This window comes from Vipera berus (assembly GCF_964194415.1).
Source record: "Vipera berus genome assembly, chromosome: 2".
Lineage (NCBI taxonomy): Eukaryota > Metazoa > Chordata > Lepidosauria > Squamata > Viperidae > Vipera > Vipera berus.
In genome coordinates this window covers 473,273-496,389 of record NC_138203.1, presented here as the reverse complement: position 1 = coordinate 496,389, position 23,117 = coordinate 473,273, and the positions used below count along the sequence as shown (strand labels likewise).

Below are 23,117 nucleotides of genomic sequence, written 5' to 3'. Positions count from 1 at the left end.
AGCAATCGGTCTTTTGAGAAGGGCCTTCAGCGCAGAAGGACTTGAAAACGTCTGAATGCTGACTTATTATTTATTTATTAAATTTATTTGCACACTTGGTGCACACATGAGGCAAAGTCATTGTGAGGCGGTTTTAATTTAGCTGTCGGTGGCAAAGACAATAGTTTGAAGCCCAGTTTATGACTTGTTTGGCACCCAAGTTAATGTTGATTTCCCCCCCCCCAATACATTATGGTTAAATGAACCATGGCTGGGCCCTATTATGCCCACAGTCATTGCAATACAGAAGGCCGGTGACTCATGGCAGAGGATTTACCTTTTGGAGCACCTGCTTCTCCTTGGCATAGGTATCTTCGACGATCTTCCGCTCCCCGTGAGCCTTCTCCAGGGCCAGCCGGAGAGAATCGATTTCCTCCTGCAGGCTCACGAGCTGATGCCTGTCCCCCTTCTTCTGCTGTTGGCGTTCCAGTTCCTTCCTCAGCCTCTCAATCTCTGTGCCGTGAGCAACGGCTGCTGTGGAGAACTGCTCGCTGAGGGACTTGTATTCTTTGTGCTGCGGAGGAAGAGGCAGCAGGAAAACAGTGAACTCACCGCTCGCCATTACAGAGAACAACATTAAATTGTCAAATTGAATTGCAAAGACTGCAGTTTTAAAAATAACCAGACAACCTGAGCCCTGTTGATATCCTTCAGAGGAATTTCCATACATAAACAGAGAAGCAGAACACACGTTGAGTGATCAAAAAAGCAGGGGGAGCAGGAGCGACTTCCGACTTCCTTCTGGCTTCCCCAGTGAACTTTCTTGTGGGAATCTGGCAGGGAACATCAGAAATCTCCTCCCCCCACTTTCCAGCAGACAGGCAAATATGCTGGATTGGGGAAGGAGCAAGGGGTTGCGTGACTGGCTTGGAAAGTGTCACAAAATGTTGAAAACAAAAATCACTTGACCGCAGCAGTAGCCCAGCAGCAAGTAGCACTGAAGTGGCCACAACTTCCCCAACATTTATTCTCTTGGAATCACGGCTCCTGAATTTTGGACACATTCTGTAAGTTAACATATCTGAAGTTCCTTGGTTCAAAAATTGTTGCCCTGTGATGCACCATTTTTCCCAGTTAACGCTCTTGACAACAAGAGTTTTAGTAGTATATAGATAGATTGCTCTTGTTGGTTTCCAAAACTAAGCATCGCCCTCCAACTCTCACAATACAGTGAAATTATAATGCAGTTGTAATTTCCAGAAATATTCACGTTAGTCCGTTCCAATTACATTAATTAAGAATCTTCTGGTAAAACGCACATTAAATTTACCTTATATAGCCAGCAAAATACACATTTTAACGGATGAGATATATTAGAAAATATACAAACTTTAGTTCTTAAATGATTTTGTCATGATAGAAGTATTTGTCACAAAGATACTAAAAAAACATACACTGAAACTGCAATTTAAAGACTTTTCTCTATTGCATTAACCAATTAATTATAGTTTGGAAACTTCTTATAGTAAGAAAGTTTTTTGTTTACACATTTTTTGTTCATTTGCAAAGTTAAAATACAAAATAAAGGGGGGGAAAGGAGAAGCAAACTAACAACCACCAGGTCCTAATAAGAAAGCTTAATTTTAAGTCTTCACTGAAGGAGAACAGGATGAGGCAAAAGTAGGAAGAGACACTTTGATGCTAGTTTGCATACCAAATGCTTTGCAAATGCTTGTGTATCCCAGGCTGTGTGACTGCCAGGGGTGAGAACATAAGGGCAATCTGGAGGTGGCAACAGAAGCACAAGATCTAAACACTAACTGGTCCTCCACATGGCCTCAAACTGCTGATGACCGGCAGCTGATATTGTTACTCTCTCTCCCTTCTAAGACTTAGATGGGCAATTAACTTTCCCAGGGGGACACATGAGAAACTGTGGACTGGGACTTTTGAGGAGGGCACACACACACACACACATATGTAAGGTGGGGGAGAAAATAGCAGTTGCCTTCAAAATAAAAGCAATACCGTTGTATGGCGTGCCTGGTGTACACTTATTTACGTTTGATTTCTAATTTCCAAATGACCTCACGCAGGCCGGCCCATGAGAGCCAAAGGCCGGATATGGCCTGGGGGCTGGAAAAGGCCCAGATCTGCATTAAATAGTCTGTGTTGAATTAGAGTATCATTCCTGCTTCTGAAAGACATGCAGGAGTTTAGAAAGATTAATTGACATGCATTTCTAAATTAAAGTCCAATTCAAAACGTTGCCCTAAATGGAACTGTCCGTGTAGACCTGCAAAGTTTAAAACCATCTTGGTAAGAGGCTCTTTTCAAAGCAAGGAAATGAAGGAACTGGGGAGAAAAATGTTCACTGGCAATGCCTGTTACACAAATCTCTCTGCCTCCACAGACACATTTTTATCTTCTCAGATCTTTTTAAAGTTATATTATGGAGTTCCAAGTTTGGTTATTCACTTACAGATGCTTCATTACCTAACTAGGTAACATCATCAGCCAGCAAACCTCGAAGGACACCAAGAACACCACAGCTCCACCCTGAAGTATGGACATTATTGATATCATTTTATTTTATAGTTTAATAATTTATAAGTTGGTTAGCAGTCCACACGTGACATAAAAATAATAACATTATTCCCAAATACACTTGATGTGTATCTAAACGCCTAAAGGCTGCCGAAGACGTTACTTAGCTTGGTAACGAAACGTTCGGAAACCAACCCGGAAGCTTGGAGAACAAACCTTTGCCCTCACATTATGTTACGTCTACACATCTACACATGTGTGAAGGTAAACTATTCCATGCCATCACATTTATGACTTGTATGGTAAAATATATATATTTCACTGATTTTACATAACATGTCGGAAGCCAACCAAAGAAATTCATACCACTGTATGTCAAGAACCTGGAAGTTAACTATCAAAAAAGTAGACTAATTTTGCAGCTGTGACGGTGCTTATTAATTCTTTACACAAACCATTCAATGTCTTCCACAAATTACCTATGCATATAATTAGAAACCTCTATATGAATTCAATAAATGGTAAAAAAAAGTCTTTCAGGTTTCTCAAAAAGGAAAACTCTAGGCATTCTGTGAATCTGGAACAGGAGAGTGAAAGTCTGGAAATTTTGATTCTGTACATGAAAAACCTTACAGACTCACATGTTAAGAATTCAAACTCTTTGAACTCTAGTTCTTTTGTGAAAATGCCCTCGCAAGCAACTTTCTGTAGCTCATTTTCACCCTTAACACAAACGCCTTTATTAAAATGGTCTTCCAATTACTGAATTACTGAAAATACCAATGAAATAACCAACAGAAAGTTTCTCCCAAATGACTGTGTTTTGGGATGAAATCATAGCAAACCAGCATCAGACGCTCAGGTCCAAAACTTGACCATGATATAGAACATACAAAGAGGTTATCAAGCAAGTAGGTAAATTCAGAAGTACAAAGGAAGAAGGATTTCTCAGAAATGTATTACTTAGTCTGAGAGAGAGGTGTCCAACGTTGGCAACTTTAACACTTGTGGACTTCAACTCCCAGAATTCCCCAACTAGCAACAAAGATGATTAGGCAACTGGTGGATCAAACATATGGAGAACGGTTGCTGGAATTGGGTATGTCCAGCCTAGTGAAAAGAAGGACTAGGGGTGACGTGATAGCAACTCTTCCAATATCTGAGGGGTTGCCACAAAGAAGTGGAGGGGGTCAACCTATTCTCCAAAGTAACCGAAGGGAAGACAAGAAACAATGGATAGAAAGTAATCAAGGAGAGAAGCAACCTGGAACTAAGGAGGAATTTCCTGACGGTGGAACAAACAGCTTCCCTCCAAAAGCTGTGGGTGCTCCATTACTGGAGGTTCTTAAGAAGAGATTGGATAGCTATTTATCTGAAATGATACAGGCTCTCCTTCTTGAGCAAGGGATTGGTTTAGAAGACCTCCAAGATCCCTTTCAACTCTGTTATTTTTTTCTTTTGTAATTCTGTTGGATGCCCCTGGCCTAAGATGATGGGAGAAGATTAAAGTGTCATAAGTTATCCACAAGCCATAGTGTGGTTGGCACTCAGAAATTCCCAATAACACATGTTGCTAATTATGTTGCTAATTCCAGTTTCAAACTTTCTATTTGAATAGCAACTCCCAACTTGACCTGCATCAAGTTTTGGAACTGAACTTGTAATATTGTAGGTCTTTTCCCCAAATGTCCCGGGCTACAACGCTGGCCGTCATCCAACAACCTTGTTGGTAACAGGTAATGGAAGTTGTCCAATACTTCTTGAAAGTTTCAAGTTCGAAGAAACTATTTTAGGTCATGATTATATAGTAAGGTTATAATGCCCTTATTTTCCAATATTTTCAGTGCAATATTTCATCCTTAGCCTGCTAACTGCTGAATAATTTCACAGGACAAAGAACTGCACAGTTATGTCAACTCCATATGCTTCGACCATATCACATTTACTGTATTTCTGTCCCCGTTATTCAATAATGCCCTTTTTGCTTGTTCAGATTGAACACGTTGTTTTTCAGTTAAAATTCAGCTGAATAATTTTAGATAGCATGGCTTAAATTCAAAAAATCAGCCTTCTCAAAAATAATTGTATTATAGTCAATTAGATTATTATTTTTCCAGATAGAGTAAGTCTTTCCTCCTACTTTTTATATATTTATAATAGCCACAGTAGATACCATCCTAGGCTCTAAGTATTCAAATAATTACATTTTCTTCTCAAAAGTTGGTATGACCATTTAGAACAAGGAATGGAGTCTAATTTTAATCATCATTTAATCATGAAATCAGAACATTTCCGCTGTATTTTACCTTCATCCTATATAATTTTCTCCAATCTGTTTTCTGCATGAGCACATCTGGTAGAGAAATGAGACAGGTGACTATGGGAGAAATTATGATTTAAGTTCCATCATCTGGACTCTTGGTTTCAAACAGCACCACCCAATTCATAGGCCCAACATTTGCCAGAAATAGCATTTAGTTCACTGATTTAGTCAAGGAACAAACAATAAGAAAAAAAACTAGTAACAATAATCAAAAGAAAAGATTAAACATCTTAAGGTTGCCAAGGTTAAGAAACGCTGGTCTAAAATGAAAGCTAGGCCCAAATGTTCCAATAGTGATAATCACTGGGCAGAGTCTAACAGCATCCTCTGGATATTGACATTCAGACGGAATTGAGAAACACCAGCCCAGAGGTTGGCAACCTATGGCCTGCAAGCCACTTTTGGCCTGCCCTCCAAAATTTCCCAAGCATGAAACAACCTCATTTTCTTAAGAAAAAGACCCGTCCCTGTGGTTTGCCCCAAATAGACCTCCAAATTGTCAGGGTTCACCAGAGAAGGAGGCCCATCATCCACTCACAGGGATCATCATCCACTTCCAACCCTACACAAAGCTTGCTGACCCCTGACTTGGACCAAGGTAAGGAGCCCCTGCAGATTTTGCTCTGCTAGTCGTTGCCGACTCTAAGGGGCGGTGCTGATCTCCGTTTCAAGGCCATGGAGCCAGCGGTGTCCGAAGACACTTTCGCGATCATGTGGCCAGCATGATGCCACATTGCACGGTTACCTTCCCACCAAAGTGGTACCTATTTATCTACTTGCATTTGCATGCTTTCGAACTGCTAGGTTGGCAGGAGCTGGGGGCGAGGACGGGGGCTCACCCTGTCTCATGCCGCTTGGATCTCGAACTTAGACCAAGACTCATCAGGAATTTCCAGCTATAAAACTTACAAACCTATACAAACCTGTTTTTGTACAGAATGAAGAGACAGAAAACATATGTACCTCCTTCTAAAAAAGAACCCTGTGTTTCTGTTTCTAGTCCCTGATAAGGAAACTGAGATTGTTTCCACATTCACTGTTAGCTTAGCACAGCTTTTCCAGCATAAGTGCTGGAGGATCGGCACAAAAGAGGCTTAATAGCAAAGCCTGGCTTGGCAGGCAGTTTCATTTACTTTCCTGATAAAACGGAAGATAGAGCCAATTTCTTTATAATTTGTCAATTATCTTATTTAATGCAGCCCGAGCTAGGATCAAGCCAGGCTACACGGCTTGGCTTTTGGTTTTATGCTGTTGGACACGGAAAACTTCAGGCTGTCGATTTGTTTGGCCAGCTTATATTTATTTATATTTATTTCTAGCCATTCCAAGAAGGTTTTTTTTGTTTGTGTATATGGAATTTTCTTTTTCAACAATGTTGTTACAGTGCAAGCTATATGAGAAAAGTCTGAGATGATTGTGTGATAGTTTCACTGAGTTGAAAGACCTGTAAAAGTACAGCTCACCCATACTTTTAACTAACTAAAATCAGGGGTCTCCAAACTTGACAACTTTATGATACGTGGATTCCACTCCCAGAATTCCTCAGTCAGCCATATTGGCTGGGAATTCTGGGAGCTGAAGTCGACCAGCCTTAAAGTTGCCAAGTTTGGAGACCGCTGAACTAGATGCTGGAGAACTGCAATGCTGTAAATATGAATGCAGAAAGGGGCTTTGATCTGTGGGATCCTTGACATTCTACTTGCAGCTCTTTAAAGCAGCTGGGACTGTGAAGCAGCTGCAGATATGTAGCTGCTTTAAAGAGATTCAGAGAAGTCCATGCTCCTATGTCCTTCAACTGGAATTTAGGTGGGAGTTGAAGTTCACTGTAAACTTTCTGAAAATAATTGCTTCAACGCAAGGACTGTCATTGGCTTTTCACCCGTCTACGAATGGGGCGGCTGAAAAAGTGTACGCAACGGTGAACATCTTAGGACGGTGCTATGTGAATTGCCGACAGACGAATGTTTCCTGAATAAAATGTTCTTTAAGGAAGAAATCTTTGCCTTGAAGTTCTTTTAATTGGTTTAATCTATTGGAACCATGACATTAACCCAAGAATAGTAACCCAGTACTAGGACTCCTACTTGGGATTTTGCCGGCTCAATGAATTTAGCCGTGAGAAACAGTAGTCTAGAGTTTGGCAACCTATGGCCTGCAGGCCACATTTGCCCTGCCACCCAAAATTATCTAGCTCAGGGGTCTCCAACCTGTGGGCACCAGGCTGTGGGAATGACTGGTAAGTGTGCACATGTGTGCACGCACCCCCCACTTGTATTAGCACCGCCACGTGAATGAATGAATGAATGAATGAATGAATGAACCTTTATTGTCAAAGTACAACCATGTATACATTGAGATTGGCTGAGCCTCCCTTCGTGCCCCCCCCCCTTCGTGGGCACTAGTGGCCCTATTTGTGCACGCACATGCACACATTTCCCTGCTCCTCCCTTTCCCTCTGGGCCACCAATCCGGAAAGGTTGGGGAGCTCTGATCTAGCCCATAGTTCCCAAAATGTAGTAACATACTCATCCCATCTACAGCTCTGAAGCCTGAGACGCTGCGGAGTGTGCCCTCATTTTCTCACCAAAGAAACTTGTCCCTATGATTTGTCCCAAATAAGAGCCAGGACTTAACTAGGAGGGAGAGAGCTTGACAGTGAGATCAACAGCATATAAATTTATAAATAAAGAAATGAAAATAATATTTTTCTGAATTATTTCCCAAACTCCGCACAGCATTACTGAAAATCCCATGTAAGTTTCCCTGAGTCCCATCATCTCTCATCCTGGATATTTAATTTTTTGTTTAACAACTTTCACTCTTTGTCTCAACTTATCTGAGTTTGAACTTCACTGCTCCTTGCCTTTAAAAAAATCGTGCTACCAAATCACATCCTTGGAAGCCTACTGGAAAATTCCCAGCATTATGGCTTCCCTTAGGATTTAGCTGAAGCTCAGACAGCCAAGGATTGCATTGTGAAAAGTCCGGACATTGCCCAGCCAGGAGAAATTAAGAAAGCAAAGTCTTTGTCATCAAGTGGAAAGAGAGTTGATAAAACAGAAAACAAAGAAATTTTCACTAAAGCACTAAGGGGAAACACCAACCTTGACAATTTTATACTTTCATGCTGTTCCACCAAGTTGTAGAGCTGGGCAATATTTTGTGGATACGGAGGCAAACAAAATGGAGGCAACCATTAGTAAACGCTTCCATGCAGAACACCAGGGAGATGCAGGTACACACAACAGAGCAAGACACGGTGAATTTTACCTGTTCATCTATCTTTCTCTGTAGCTGCACAACTTTGTTCTCCATGCCAATATTGAGCCTCTTCAAGTGCTCTGCTGACCGGGCCTCTATCTTCAGAGCTTTCAGCTCCCGCTTGGCTTTCATGCGCCTGAAATAGCACTGGATAACCACAGCTGCACATCTGAACTTGGAGAGATTCTTCCGAGCCAGCCAAGCTCGAGTGTGTTTCTGGAGGATGATGGCCTTGTACTCCATCAGTATCTTAAAAGCACATGAACACACAGCAACGTACAGAAGAGAGGGAAAAAATATGGTAGCATGCATCAACGTAGTAGAACACCATCTAGGAGAGTCTAGCTGTCATTGATCTCTACTGATAAATACAAATTTGTTTTTTTTCAACAGAGCGTAATCAAATAGTGCTTACAATGGCTCTCAATGTTTTCAGTGATGGCCCTCCTGGCTGGGAATTTGATCAGCTTAAGAGCACACTCTCAGAGGTTATTCAGCTTTGAAAGTCTCCGTTTTTGAGTAGTAAAGGCATCAGAAAGTTGATAGACGAGAGTCGTTCCTAATCTAGCGGTCTCTTGATGCCTTCTAACTTCCACTATCCCCTCCTTGCATGGTGGGTGGTTATGAGATTTGAAATTCAATACATCAAAAGAGCACCACACTGGGGGGGGGGAATTCCCCACTATGGAAATTCACAAGAGGTCCATGGGAAAATTCATGCATCAACTTAGCAAATGTTAATAGTCATATCTCAGTTTTGCCATAAAATGTTCATCACCAAACAATGACTTATTGTTTGGCCACATTCTGATTTTTCTGCAGTTCTGTGATGAGGAAGAAATAATACTAAGCAAATATTATTTTTGCCTTTAGTAGTCTAAAAAGTCACCCAATCTCCAAATATCTATAACGTTCATTTTGGTGCCTATAGAGACATTATTATATCATCAACATAAGGTTGCAAATGGAATATGCAAAAATGGAAGCAGATAACTTGTTGAGTTTCTTTGCATAGGATATTCCTGCAGCTAAGTACAAAATTGATGAATTAGATCACGGCTGAGTATGTATCAAGTATAAAGCTTGCAACTTTGTTTTACTAGAACCCCGAGATCAATAAAATGGGGTGTCACATGAGAAATGGTCCGTAACTTGTAAGCAACATAAAAATACATCTGTATTTGGTTTGCCATAAGCCAGAAGTTCTAATTTTCTAGCTATACAAGTTAACCCAGTTCATTTTAGCTAAACGTGCTTTGAAAATGTAGCCTGTACAGTTAAGTTTGTGGCTGAATACGTGTATCAAACCATTCCAAAAATTAGGTTATATCAATACATCATCTTTATACTGACTACAGTTATGGATATTATGTAGACATATTGGTCAATAATTTGGTTGTGGTATTATTAAAACAACGAGAGAGAAAGCAATTTAATCTATTAAAAATAGTCCATGATTTGTCTCAGTAGAACCATGATCTATTTTTTTCATCATCTTCACACTACATCCATCTGGACCTGATCCAGCAAAATAATTATATTAAAATCAAGTGTGCGTTATTATTTCTTCAGCAGTTTATCAGTTGACATGAATATGAGAAATACCAATTCACGCTGCTTGTGGCAATTGTGAAGGGTGAATAGCCATTAACACATATGCACTTCGTAGTGGCAAAAGGATTGAAGACTGACATTGCCCCAAGCGAATGCTCAGTAGTCGATTATTATGTCCCTAAAGGCACAAAGATAAACAATGGAATCCATACACTATTATGGAACAGTGGTTAAAATGTTAGTTTAAGGCAGGGATGTCCAACCTTAGCAACTTAAGACGTGTGTCCCAAAGGTGCTTTTTCAAAAGGCAACCAAGACTTTCTTTGTTTTTCCTTGAAAACGTTTCTCTTCTCATCCAAGAAGCTTCTTCCGTTTTGAAGAACTGAAGTTCAGAACTGAAGAAGGTTCTTGGATGAGAAGCGAAACATCTTCAAGGAAAAACAAAGCAAATCTTAGCTGCCTTTTGAAAAAGCACCTTAGGGACAACCATGACCTGGATGACTGAGGATCTCCAGAGGCATCTAAGACTTGTGGACTTCAACTCCCAGAATTCCCCACCCAGCATGGCTGGCTAGGAAATTCTGGGAGTTGAAGTCCACAGGTCTTAAAGTGGCCAAAGTTGGGCCTCCCTGGTCTAAGACTAATGAAAATGGCAACTCCGTCTATGCTCCTGAGTGGCATCTCTCTGAGCCTCAGAAAGTGTGACGTTTCTTCTCTCTAGCCCGATGTTCATCTTTCCATTTCTCCCTGAGGCTCCTCTTCTCTGTGTGGCCTCTGAAGAATTGCAGAAAAATTGCTTCCGCCTGTGGAGCTTAAACATTGAAATATCTACAGTTTATGCTTCTGTACCCTGAAAGTGAGCTAAGTTCTGAGTCAGGGAAAAACCAGCTTGGGAAAAAAAGATCGAATAGTGCTGGCAAGAAACACGAAGAGAGTTACTGAAGAGACGGAAGGTATCCGTGAAATATAACTGACGGACACCAATAAGTTATGCCGCTAAATAGGTGAGGATGAAATCTTATTATGTAGTCCAGGAATTTCTTCCTATTAGCTAATAAATTATTAAATATGCCAAAAATAAAGGGAAGGCCGGGCTCAAAGCTATGGAACAACAGTGTCAGGCTAAGTTAACTTTTGAGCTGTTTTATATATAATATTTTCCCAGACTATACAGTACACATACAGATAACCCACCAGGGATTAATTACAGCAAATACTTCCAAATAATGTTTTCTCAACTTCTTATTTCCCAATGTTTATTAATAGGTAAAAGGTAAAGGTAAAGGTTCCCCCGCACATGCGTGCTAGTCGTTTCCGACTCTAGGGGCCGGTGCTCATCTCCGTTTCAAAGCCGAAGAGCCAGCGCTTGTCCGAGGACATCTCCGTGGTCATGTGGCTGGCATGACTAGACGCCAAAGGCGCACGGAACGCTGTTACCTTCCCACCGGAGTGGTCCCTATTTTTCTACTTGCATTTTTACGTGCTTTCGAACTGCTAGGTTGGCAGAAGCTGGGACGAGTAACAGGCGCTCACTCTGTTACGCGGCACTCGGGATTCGATCCGCCAAACTGCCGACCTTCCGATCGACAAGCTCAGCGTCCTAACCCACTGAGCCACCGCATCCCTATTGTTTATTAATACTAACTTACAAAAGAACTCTAAGGATGCAATGTTGGACATCCTCTGAATTCAGCAGAAGTCCCTCATTAGTGCTGAAATTATTCCGAAAAGTTAAGTAGCAGAATGCCTCATTAGAAAGAAGCAAAGGGTTATAATACAGTCAGTCTTGCATTCAGAGAACAGATCTGCCCGGCTATTAGCGAACGCTCCCCGAGCTTCGTTAGATGGCTTCACTCAGAAATACATGGGACATCACAAAAAGCATCTCTTCCAGCTCCGTTGTGAAGAGAGAGACAGGCAGCAAGTTCCCTCTGTCTTCAAACACAGTGACTCACTTAACTAATCCTAATCCAGTTGACAGCTAGACTGGGGCAAGAAAAGGTGACCTTTCCATCGTGCCCATCCTCAATCCTTCTTCCATCAGGCTGGGTCGAGCATGAAGAACTGGGACCACACACAGAGTTCCAGCTAAGATGATTTATCGCTCGTGCCCACACACAGGAATCTAGTCAACTAACTGTCAGGAGGACTAAATAAGAGAAGAGATATGACAGATAAGAGACAAGGGAATTCAAGAGGGGTTGGCTGAGACTGTTTGTGGGAGTGTAAGGACTCTAGGCCGATTACTCGCTTGACTCTGCCCCCTCAGGCTCCCCTTGCTCTTCTCTTACAGGTGGGCTCTAGAGGTCAAAATGGGGAATAGATGCAAAGAAATTGTGCAGCATAATAAATTAGAACCTAATTCCAATCCCCCAATCAATAAAAATAAAATGATATTAGAGTAGAACAGTAATAAAGTGAGAACACAAAGAACAAACTGTTCAGTCTCTAAGAACTTGCCAAAGAAGCCAACTCTTGACAGCTAAATGTGACCGTTTGGGGACTTATTGAAAAGCTAGGCAACCATTACCAAGCTCTGCTTCTACCCTCCTGTGCTGAGAAAACCTGGAGCATCTATTCCCTGATAAAATGAAACTTCTCTGGAGGAGTCCTAATGATATCCAGTCTTAAGTTCAAGTTGTTTTATAGGTTATTACCAAGCCCTTGAGTTTTATACAGAAACCTACTGAAAGTCAAGCCGAGTTGCTACAGCTTAGAGGATGTAAATTAATTAACCAGCTCTGGCCTAGTACCAGAGGACCTGCTGCTCCCTGCTCCACTGCAGTTTTTGGGTAATACTTGAGGCCAACCCCAGGTATATCACACTATCATAATCAGATGTAAAAGCGACAAGGTTGTGAGTTGCTATTCTGAGACACTCCTATCCCCACCTGTCAAACAACTTCAATCTGTCTAGCTCTATAGCAATAGGGACCCATTTGTATTCTAAGAATTACAGGATAAAGCCTGTTGGCATGTCACTAGTTAATCCTTCAAGAGCAGTTTGAAGGTTACTTCAAAGAAAATAAAACCTTTGTACTCTTTGGATAGGATACATCCACCTGAGGATTTCAAAAGTGAACCTTAAGTTACAGGATTAATACCTGACAAAGGTTGGGCTCAGGTTTTATATATAAGACGGATGGCTGATTTTCCAGATTAATTACCAATGAAGCAGGAAGAGATACCTCAAACAACGGAAGCTGATGGAGAAGACATCCATCTAAGACTTTGACAGGAGTTGCTAATAAGAATCGAGAAGACTGGGTTGGACCCACTATTTCCTTGACTATACCAGCCTATGGAATGTTCTCACCTCATTTTGAGATCTCCATTCTGTTACCAGCCTTCTACAGTTAGAGAACTAAGACATGTAACATAGCAAACAACATTGTGTTTTGAAATCTGGCATTCACAACCAAGTGTGGAGTGATCTTGCCAGACTTTCAGTCAAGTCAAGACTTGTAATCTAGATGAGAAGTAAGATGCTTAAATTACACTGAAGACAACAGGAATTCAGAAGCAAAATGTTATGCAGGACTGATGACGGTATTAAAGACAGATTGAATATTTTTAAAAGTGATGTTGATGGTCTGCTAGCATTGTTGATGCCCTCAAACTCCTTATCTATCTTTAACATAATGAAGTTTTTGAAGGTTTACAATAGAATCTAGCTTGAATTAAAGAGAAAACAATGTGGCAGATGTTTTTAGACAATAACTATATGTACTACTTCAGGATCTGGCCTTCTAAAGAGCAGTCAGGGTTGATCTCCTCTAGGACTGACCGGTTTGATCGCCTTGCAGTCCAAGGAACTCGCAGGAGTCTTCTCCAGCACCATAGTTCAAAGGCTAAAACTCAAATACTTTGGCCACCTAATGAGAAGGAAGGACTCACTGGAGAAGAGCCTAATGCTGGGAAAGATTGAGGGCAATAGAAGAAGGGGATGACAGAGAATGAGGTGGCTGGATGGAGTCACTGAAGCAGGAGGCGTGAGCTTGGATGGACTCCGGGAGATGGTGGAGGACAGGAAGGCCTGGAGGAACATTGTCCATAGGGTCGCGATGGGTCGGACACGACTTCGCAACTAACAACAACAACAATATGTACTACCTATCTGCTCCATTTTTAGCAGTTGTTTTTAATATATTTGTTCTTAACCTACTTTACTATATTTGTGATTGCCTATGAAATACTAAGGAGAATTAAGACAATAAAAATATGCAATACATATATGTACATTCTCTGGTCCACAGTACCTAGGACAAACTCCTTTAATTTCCTTCCCAAGCAAATGAATATAGGCAGCATTTTGTTTGCTGGTATATAACCATGTAAGAACCTGGTTCACACTAAAGATTACACAGGTAGTCCTTGACTTATGCCCAAAATTGGGACTGGAATTTCAGTCATATGTCATGAAGATCGAGGCACCCACATGATTAGATCTGATTTTATGACTGTTTTTACAATGGACACTGAGCCATTCACATGGATTTTGGTTCGAATCCATTCACCCATATGGGCGTTTTCTGTCGGGGGGGGGGGGAATCAAACCACGGTCACATGACTGCAGGATGCTTCAACCAGTTGTCAAAGTGAGCTGGTTGCCAAGTGCTCAAAACACAGTCATGTGATTGCCAAGGAGGTTGTGTAGGGGTTCCTGGTGCCCTGTGAATTTGGCTGTCTTCTTGCAGACATTTCATTACCCAAACTAGGTAACCTCATCGGTGGGCGTGAAGAAAACAACCCAGCTCAGAGAGCACCCAGGACCCCTCATTGCAACCCTGAGCCACAAATATTCTTCTTTATTTGCACAACATTTTATGACAGCTAGAAGTCTCTTTATGAGACCTTTCAGAGGCCACAATTCCAAATGGTCGATAAATGATTGGTCGTAAGTCGCCGGCGACTTGCATCTGACTTCCATGAAGCATGAAACAGAAAAAGACAAGGCTTCTGAAATGTAAACCTTTTTGTGTGTTCTGAAAGCAAAGTAAAAAAAAACCCCAACACAAACCTTTTGATAGTTCTTCCTAACGAACATTCCTCGGGTGAAGGATTGGATCGTGATAGCTGCTTGACGGATGGTTTGGTAGGCCCGGCGTATCCTTAACATTCGATATTGTTTCTGGAAAATAATGGCAGCTTTTGTTTTCCTTAGATGATCAGCCAATCTGCAGAAGAGCGAAGGGGAAAAAGGTTTAGCAACGATAAATAAGAAGGCCAACACAAACCAATTGTTCCTAACAGAAGTGCTCCTGTACTGATTTTCTGTCACTCTGCTCTTCTTTCCTCAAAGATTTTCTAACTCCATCCTGTTTCCAACAGAGACTCAACAATTGTGGACGATGGATCATGGCTGGTCCTGAATGGACAGCTTTTGCAGAAGTGAGTTATTGCCCACAATTCCTTTAAGTGTGCTGTTGCCTTCTTCGTGTTCCTTGGTTTTCACAATAAGTCAATAAAGGTAAAGGTAAAGGTTCCCCCGCACATGCGTGCTAGTCGTTTCCAACTCTAGGGGCCGGTGCTCATCTCCGTTTCAAAGCCGAAGAGCCAGCGCTTGTCCGAGGACGTCTCCGTGGTCATGTGGCCGGCATGACTAGACGCCAAAGGCGCACGGAACACTGTTACCTTCCCACCGTAGTGGTCCCTATTTTTCTACTTGCATTTTTACGTGCTTTCAAACTGCTAGGTTGGCAGAAGCTGGGACGAGTAACAGGCGCTCACTCTGTTACGCGGCACTCGGGATTCGACCCGTGAAACTGCCGACCTTCTGATCGACAAGCCCAGCGTCCTAACCCACTGAGCCACCGTGTCAATAGTGGCTCTAATTGCACAATGGCAGGCTGTTTTTTAAAATGCAATTTCCACTTCATTTATTTATTTGTTTCACTTCCTACTTCTTCTCCGGAAGCTCAAAGCAATATACTGCACACAGAGTAGTAATGTGTGGGGCTCCGTCTTAGGCTCAGGATATGTGATGGAATGTAGCAAGGAGGTGGGGGGTGCGGTCCAGAGGAATAGGAGGCAACTCAGCCCAGAGTTGTGTGTGTGTTGTGTGTGAGAGAAAAAGGGTGAAGATACAGTAGCTCCTTCCTTAATAGTTCACAGAATAGATTGTAGATTCAGATAGTAGAGTCCTCAGTCTGGTAAGATTGTGTCTATAGGTGAGAAACAATAAAGAACTTGGCTTGGAAGAATCACCACATTGTCAAGTGCCGGAGAAATCAGGAGATTCAGGCAGTTCAAAGGAATATAAAGGTTTATTGCAAGCTTAAGCTCTCTACAAGAATCTGACCAACTAACAATCAAGGAAAATGAGCGGGAGATAAGAAAAGCAGTCAAGGCGGGCTGGGATGAGATCTCTGGCGGACATGCAGGGACTCATGACTTACGTGGCGTTTGATCCCTCCCTCCCTCGGGCTCATCCTGGTCATCTCCTACAAAGGTGTCAATCTTGGTTTAGGGCCTGACATGATAAGCCTACAGGCTAGACTACGCGGAGGGTCAGATATTGGCGCAACGTTACCCAGAGAGTGAAGATTTGAATTTGGGTTTTGCTGGGTTTAATGCAACATCGAGTGTTGCACCACATTGATCGGCTTAGCTTTTCTCACTCTTCTTTGAAGTGATCGCTCTCCATTTCTTAGAAATGTTTGAAGTCTCTCTGAATATTGTCCCACAACTGTTCGTATCACTTCAAAATTAATTCTGGAGAAGTTTGAGTTCACAGCCTCATCTATTTTATCATTTATTTTATTTATATCTTGCCTTTATTATTTTTACAAATAACTCAAAGCGGCAAATATATCCAACACACCTTTCTCTTCTTATTTTCCCCACAACCCTGTCAGGTGGGTTGGGCTGAGATTGAGTGACTGGCCCAAACGTCACCCAGCCAGCTTTCATAGTTAAGGTCTGAACTCACTGTCTCCCACTTTTGAATCTGATGCCTTGATCACTAGACCAAATGTTGAATTAATAATAATAAAAACCTGATATTTTCCTTTGAATTGCTCTAGCTCTACAAAGTTTGTGGAGAACTAATATTTCTGTCAGTGGAAGGTTTACTATTTCAACCCTACTTTCTAGTCTCAAAGCAGCCCTTATTCTCCATTATTCTCCAAAGTTTGCCAATTTAGCTGCTCTGGTAACGCTCAACATGGGCCTCAACCAGTTTGTGGAAAATGTCTGGTTGCAGGCAGCCCACGCCGGCTTATGACTATAACTGAGCCCAGAATTACAGCTGGTAAGTTATTACAGGCCATCCTATGACTGGACTCAATTTTACAACATTTTTTGCAGCAGTCTTTAAACAAATGCTGCAGTCATTAAGTGAATGCTGCAGTCATTAAATGAATCCAACGAGTGCTTTTTGTCAGAAATCAGAAGCAAACACCAGAAAACGGCAAAAAAACCCACCCCATAAAAAACCTGCAGTCATATGACCGCAAATGGTCATAAAAGTGAGTCTGTTGCCAAGTGCTCAAAATGTGATCCTGTGACTCCGTGGGGGGGGGCAGCAGTCATAACTTTAAAATCAGATCATGAGGAGCTTTTGGGGGGGGGTCTGTTGTAACTCTGAACGGTCGCTATGCAACTGGACTTAAGCACAAAATGGCAGCCGTCAGGTCTCCTGACAGGGCTTCTAAAGGCAGCAGAGGAATGATGATAGCAAGGAACTCAGAAGATCTTGAAAGATTTAAACATTTCTACTTGTATTTTTTTTTTACAAATGACCTTTCTTTGCGTACTTTCCATCACAGCCGCCGCCACACTGTTTTTCCCAAGGCACCAGAAAAGGACATGAGCCGAAAACTATGACTGGGGGCATTAGCAATTTATTCTATTTCCTTTATAGTCGTGTGAGCATAAAGCGATTTTTATTATTCTGCTACTGGTGGTAGTTCAGAGAGCAGGGGGCCAAACAATATTGTCTGCGCTTTGATTTTTTATCATCTAGGCAAAAAGGTAGGCATCAACTGGCTTGCAGGCCAAGGTTTCCTTGTTGTTAAAAATAATTTTTATAATTCTAAAAAAAACGTGCTCTTTTGCTGAGGCTCTTTCTTTTTATTCTTTTTTGTATGTTTTGTGATTGGGTTAATTGTAGTAAGTGGAGTTTTTCTTGTTTTGGTTAGGTGGAATCCTGGAAAAAAAAGCCATAACAATTGCCTGTATCCCGGGCTGTTTCCCAGCTTATGAATACAATATTTTACTATTCAGAGAAAAAATTCTAGTGGTTTAATAACTGCAAGTGACTTGATAGATTCAGGTTTACCAGATGTGCTCAAGGAAAGCTGGGTGGCTTTCGGTCTGAATGACTGAAATATGTGTTCCTATGTGGAGCAGAGCATCGGACTCGGGGGCTAAATGGTCTTTAAGTTCTCTTATACGATTCATATTGTTCATATATCTAATTTTCAGCCTTGTTCGGATAAGAAAAAAGAACGTATTTCTTTCATCATTCTAAAACTGCAGCTATCCAACTTGATAACTTTCCATGTATAAAATAGCCATTGCGGATTTTGCTCTGCTAGTCATTGCCGTCTCTAGGGGGCGCTGCTCATCTCCATTTCAAGGCCATGGAGCCAGCGCTGTCCGAAGACATTTCCGGGGTCACGTGGCCGGCGTGATGCCACGGGGCACCGTTACCTTCCCACAAAAGTGGTACCTACGTATCCACTTGCATTTGCATGCTTTCGAACTGCTAGGTTGGCAGGAGCTGGGCCGAGGACGGGAGCTCACCCTGTCTCATGCCGCTCGGATCTCGAACGTGGGCCGCCCCATGTATGCTAGGTGAAGAGATTCCCATATTTCCAGCAAGCAAATTCTCTTGGGAAAATGTTCGCTTTGTGCTTACCTGCGTGCCAGATATCCTCGGGTGAACCTCTGGATACTTAAAGCTGCCTCCCTGGTTTTCCTGTACTTTCTTCTCTGCATCCAGCCACGCACCGTCTTCTGTATCATGATGGTGGCAGCCCGGAACTTATCCGCCCGCAATTTTTCCAAGTAGGCCACCTGGCCAGCACGGAAAAAGATCTTTGTACGTCCAAACTGAAACTTGTCAGGATCCTTGAGAAAGTGTAAAAGGAAAATTGAGGATTTTAAAAAGCATTTTTCCTTCCTTCCTTCCTTCCTTCCTTCCTTCCTTCCTTCCTTCCACCAAATTTGAGCATACCATTGTTTAGTGCAATATGTGACCTAATCCAAGTGTTTTGCTTGGCTGAATCAAATAGAAATTAAATACAGTAGAACAAATAAGATTTATCCAAGTTGGCACTTAACAAAATATGATTAAAATAGGAACATGATGATAGGCAAAGAGTTTTTCAGTAAGGAGCAGAATTAAGCTATATTTAAATGATTCTTCCAAACGATCCCATCATTCTTTGCAGTCTTCTGACAAAGAGGTTGCAATGATTTTTCAGATGCTTTGGACGATAGTTAAATGGAGGAGTAGGACTACAGTGATGTCAACCCGATTGGTTGGTTGGTTGGTTGATTGATCTGATAATATAAAGTATCTCTGACATCTTACCTTAATTAGGCTTTCCAATAACGTTTTACAAATCAGGGTCTTGTCTTTCTTTTTCGAAATACTTTTGTCTTTCATGAGCACTCGATACCGATTCAAGAAGTCATGGTAGGTCCACCTAAAGAAAATGACAAAAAAAACAGAAATCAGTGGGGAGACATTCAATTAAAAAGGTGAGCGGTGCAACCACCTTTGAGAACGAGTGTTAAAAACGGACAGCAAAACTGTTACCACACACTCTGAGATGTACTTAATAACTGTTATACTGAGAAAGGAGAATATTTGTAGCTCAGGGCTGACGCGAGGGGAGGGTGGGTCCCTGATGCTCTCTGACCTTGGCTGTTTTCTTGCAGACGTTTCATTACCCAAAACTGCACCATTATTACTGATAATGTTACCTAGTTGGGTAATGAAACATCTGTAACGGAACCATGGACCCCTCGGAAATGTGCCGATCTTAAGTGCGTAACTCTGGGTGGCCCAGAATATTTCAAACACAATATAAAAACTCATAAAACACTAAAACAATGCAGTCTAAGGGGGGGGGAGGCTTCCTAAGATGCACCACCTGCAGTGACAAAATTGGGCTAAGACCAGCGTGGCCCTCTGAAACTTGGGGGGAGGGGCTGTGTCTCCCACTCTGTTCTATCTGCCCCTCAGTCCTCCTCAAGGGGGATGCTGCAAGTGCTGCTTATCAGGGAAGACTGCTTAGTAGTGAATGTTCAAAGTTACAAAGACCACCCCCCAAAAAGGTCCTTAAGACCCAGATTTTAAAATCTGACACATGCTCGCTCGCTTTCCCCCCCCCTCTCCCCCTCCCTCCCTCCCCACCCTCCTGTGCTTGTGTTTATGGCCCTTTGCAGCATCCCACTGTCACAGGAGCACAATTTATGATTTTTTTCAATATGGAAACTGGCATTCACTTCCAGTTTCTGTCAAAAGAGCCCAACGCAAGCAACGGGTTTGCTTAATGACCGTGACATTCGCTTAGACCAGACGTGTCAAACACAAGGCCCGGGGGACGGATCTGGCCTGCGAAGCCATCCTGGAAAGAGTGAGGGAACGGCCCCCACTGCCTTGGCCCTGGCCCAGAGACCCTCCTTCTGCCAGAGACCCTCAGATCTGCCCCATTCCTGCCCGGGCCCCCATAGGCACCCTGGATGCGAACCATGTAGGGCTGGCCACGCCCACCCAGTAGGCCATACGCACTCTAGCCACGCCCACCCAGTAGGCCACGCCCACCCAGGCCACGCCCACCCGGCCCCCTGAGGGCAACCACAATGCTGATGCGGCCCTCCGTGAAATTGAGTTTGACACCCCTGGCTTAGACAAAAAAAAGTTCACAAAATCAGGTCAGTTGTGGTGATGGCCCATTTAATGACTGACGTGACTTATGGCCATAATTTGGGGCTCCATTACAGTCATAAATTGAGGACTACCTATAAACAGAAAGAAGGAAAAGGGATGGCAGTTTATTCAGCCAGTAAGCAAGAAGCGTAAACAAGCAAGAGGCACAAAGCACCGGATGTAATTCGGTAACTGAACTGCAGAGTTCCCGCACAGACGGTCCTTGGCTGAGAACAGTTCATTTAAGGACCACCTGAAGTTACAACGGCATTAAAAGAAGTGACTTATGACCGTTTTTCACACTTACGACCGTCGCAGCGTCCCCTGGTCACGTGATCAAAATTCGGGTGCTTGGCAACTAGCCTGCGTTTATGACGGTCGCAGCGTGTTCCTGGGATCACGCAATCTCCTTCTGCACCTCCCGACAAGCAAAGTCAGCGGGGAAACAAAATTCCCTTAACAGCCACACGACTAACTTAACAACAGCAGCGATTCACTTTACAACCGTCTCACTTAGCAACATAAATTTTGGGCTGAATGGCGGTCGTATGTCAGGGACTATCTGTATGCATAAATTCAGAAGAAAAACCTTCCTATCTTTTCTAGCAGCGCTTCTGCTCCCAAGACGTGACCGGTTCTGCGGCCTTTGTAAACTTTTACTTCCTGATTGAACATTTAAATTAAATCTTTGGATAAAAGAAATTCGGAGGAAGTGCCAAGCCTCAAGCCGAGCGTGTCAAAGCTCTCGTCCAAAGAGACGGCTGGAACAATGTTTTCATTCTCGGAGGAAGCGTCCCCAGCCACGGCGCCCAGATTTAGAACTTGCAGGCGGGATTCTGAAATTGGCTCTCTGTCTGCCAAGTTTTAGCCCGCTGCAAATTAAAGCCCCTGAGTTATGGACGCCTCCGAACCCAGGGGGGGGGTCTGCCTGGGACTGCCAACCGGTGCCATGAGGAAGTGCACGCAAGAGGGAGAGAGAGAAGAAACAGAAGGGAGAAATTGGAAGCTTAGAAGACCGTGAGACCTGGATGAGGCAACACGCATACTTTACAGCAGGGGGGGGGGGTTTCCAGACTTTTAAGACTCGCGGATTTCAACTCCCAGAATTCCTTACACATATCAAAACTGATGTCGTGATAAATTGGAAGGCCGCCTAGGGCTCCGGTCCCCAACCTTTTTGGCACCAGGGACCCATTTCATGGAAGACAAGAGCCCCCCCCCTCCCAGTTCTCAGGCTGTGAAGCTGATGGCGAGCGAACTGGACCTTCAGACCTGGAAGACTCCGTCAGGACAGCTTTGCAATAAAGTGTAGAATTAGGTTATCTGGCTACGTTTCCTGTCTGGGCTACCGGGTAGCCCAGTTGACAATTTCCTTCCTTCCTTCCTTCCTTCCTTCCTTCCTTCCTTCCTTCCTTCCTTCCTTCCTTCCTTCCTTCCTTCCTTTCCTTCCTTCCCTCTGCCACCTTTATTCCCTTTCTTTTGTGCTATTTTCTTGTTTTAAAATGTTTTTAACAATTTGTAAACCACTCAAGAGTTGCTGGGAGTCAGGCAGATTGTTTCTGGCGGGTGATTCTATACACAACAATATGAAACCACAGCTGTCTATGTCTTTAGCTGGTGTTGATACACATCAGGCTCCTCCCAAGAGCTCCAGATGTTCCGTTCTCCCGTGTCCGTTTCTTACCAGGAAGCTATCCTTTGTACCCCCGCACGCCTTTCGTCCGGTTCTTTTGAGATTTTCACCCTGCCAGTTTTATTGGCTTACTCTTTCCTAGAGCACAAATGTCATCATAATCCACGCCTTTTATCATTATGACACAATTGCATCTTTGTTCAAGAAATGCATATAAATCACTTTTGGACTTTGTACTGTTTTAACTAAGAAAAACCTGCGTAGAATAAACTACCTTTGCCCCGTAGTTGCACATCTGATGTTTAAACGGTTTCCCCCCCCCTCCTAACCCTGGTTTGGAACCAGCTTCCTGTTCCAACGTTCATTAATTTGAGAACAGCCGCTTTAAACATAAAAGTGGGTGGGGTTGGTTTTTTTTGCTGTTTTTCAGAGATGATTACTTTTTTCCCCTCTTTCATGTTAGCTTATCTTGTACTCTTGTGCAATTGTCCAAACTGAATCTGGCCTTTTCAGTTTAGATCCAATAAGATGCAGTGATGCAATTACCTCAAGAGATAAGGCAATCTCCAGGAATCCCTGGAGTAAAGACTCCTACAAACCTAGCGTGAAACATTTTAAATTCCAAGACGACCCATTGTGATTCTTCCAAGCAGATTTTTTTATTGTTCCTCCCCCGTAAACAGACTCTTGCCAAACTGAAGCAGGTTTCCACCCCCACAAAGCATATATTCTGGGAACTGTTAGGGAGGAGCCGTCTCCACCCTCTTTCTTTCACACAAACTATCTGACCTGAGTGGTCTCTCACTCCTCTGGAATGCAGCCCCTCCCTCCTGGGAGTCTAGACTACATTCCATCACAATTAACACCGGAAAGCTGAACGCTAAAGGTGCACTGCAGATCTTTTTTTAAAAAAAACTTAAGTCTGTGTTTTTTAA

At 42.7% G+C, this 23,117-nt stretch overlaps 1 protein-coding gene across 3 annotated transcripts in view; it reads right to left on the bottom strand.

Annotated features, from left to right (window-relative positions):
- The window catches only part of MYO5B (myosin VB), a 241,397-nt gene that overhangs the window by 55,981 nt on the left and 162,299 nt on the right, over positions 1–23,117 (bottom strand). For 2 of the 3 annotated variants that reach the window (XM_081319235.1, XM_081319237.1), the window contains exons 18-22: positions 19,206–19,320; positions 18,528–18,739; positions 14,685–14,841; positions 8,120–8,359; positions 317–553 (exon numbers count right to left, since the gene is read on the bottom strand). In XM_081319235.1, the coding sequence (XP_081175361.1) occupies positions 317–553; positions 8,120–8,359; positions 14,685–14,841; positions 18,528–18,739; positions 19,206–19,320 (961 nt within the window). The remainder of the gene's footprint in view (positions 1–316; positions 554–8,119; positions 8,360–14,684; positions 14,842–18,527; positions 18,740–19,205; positions 19,321–23,117) is intronic. The other variant, XM_081319236.1, reaches the window with a different exon arrangement.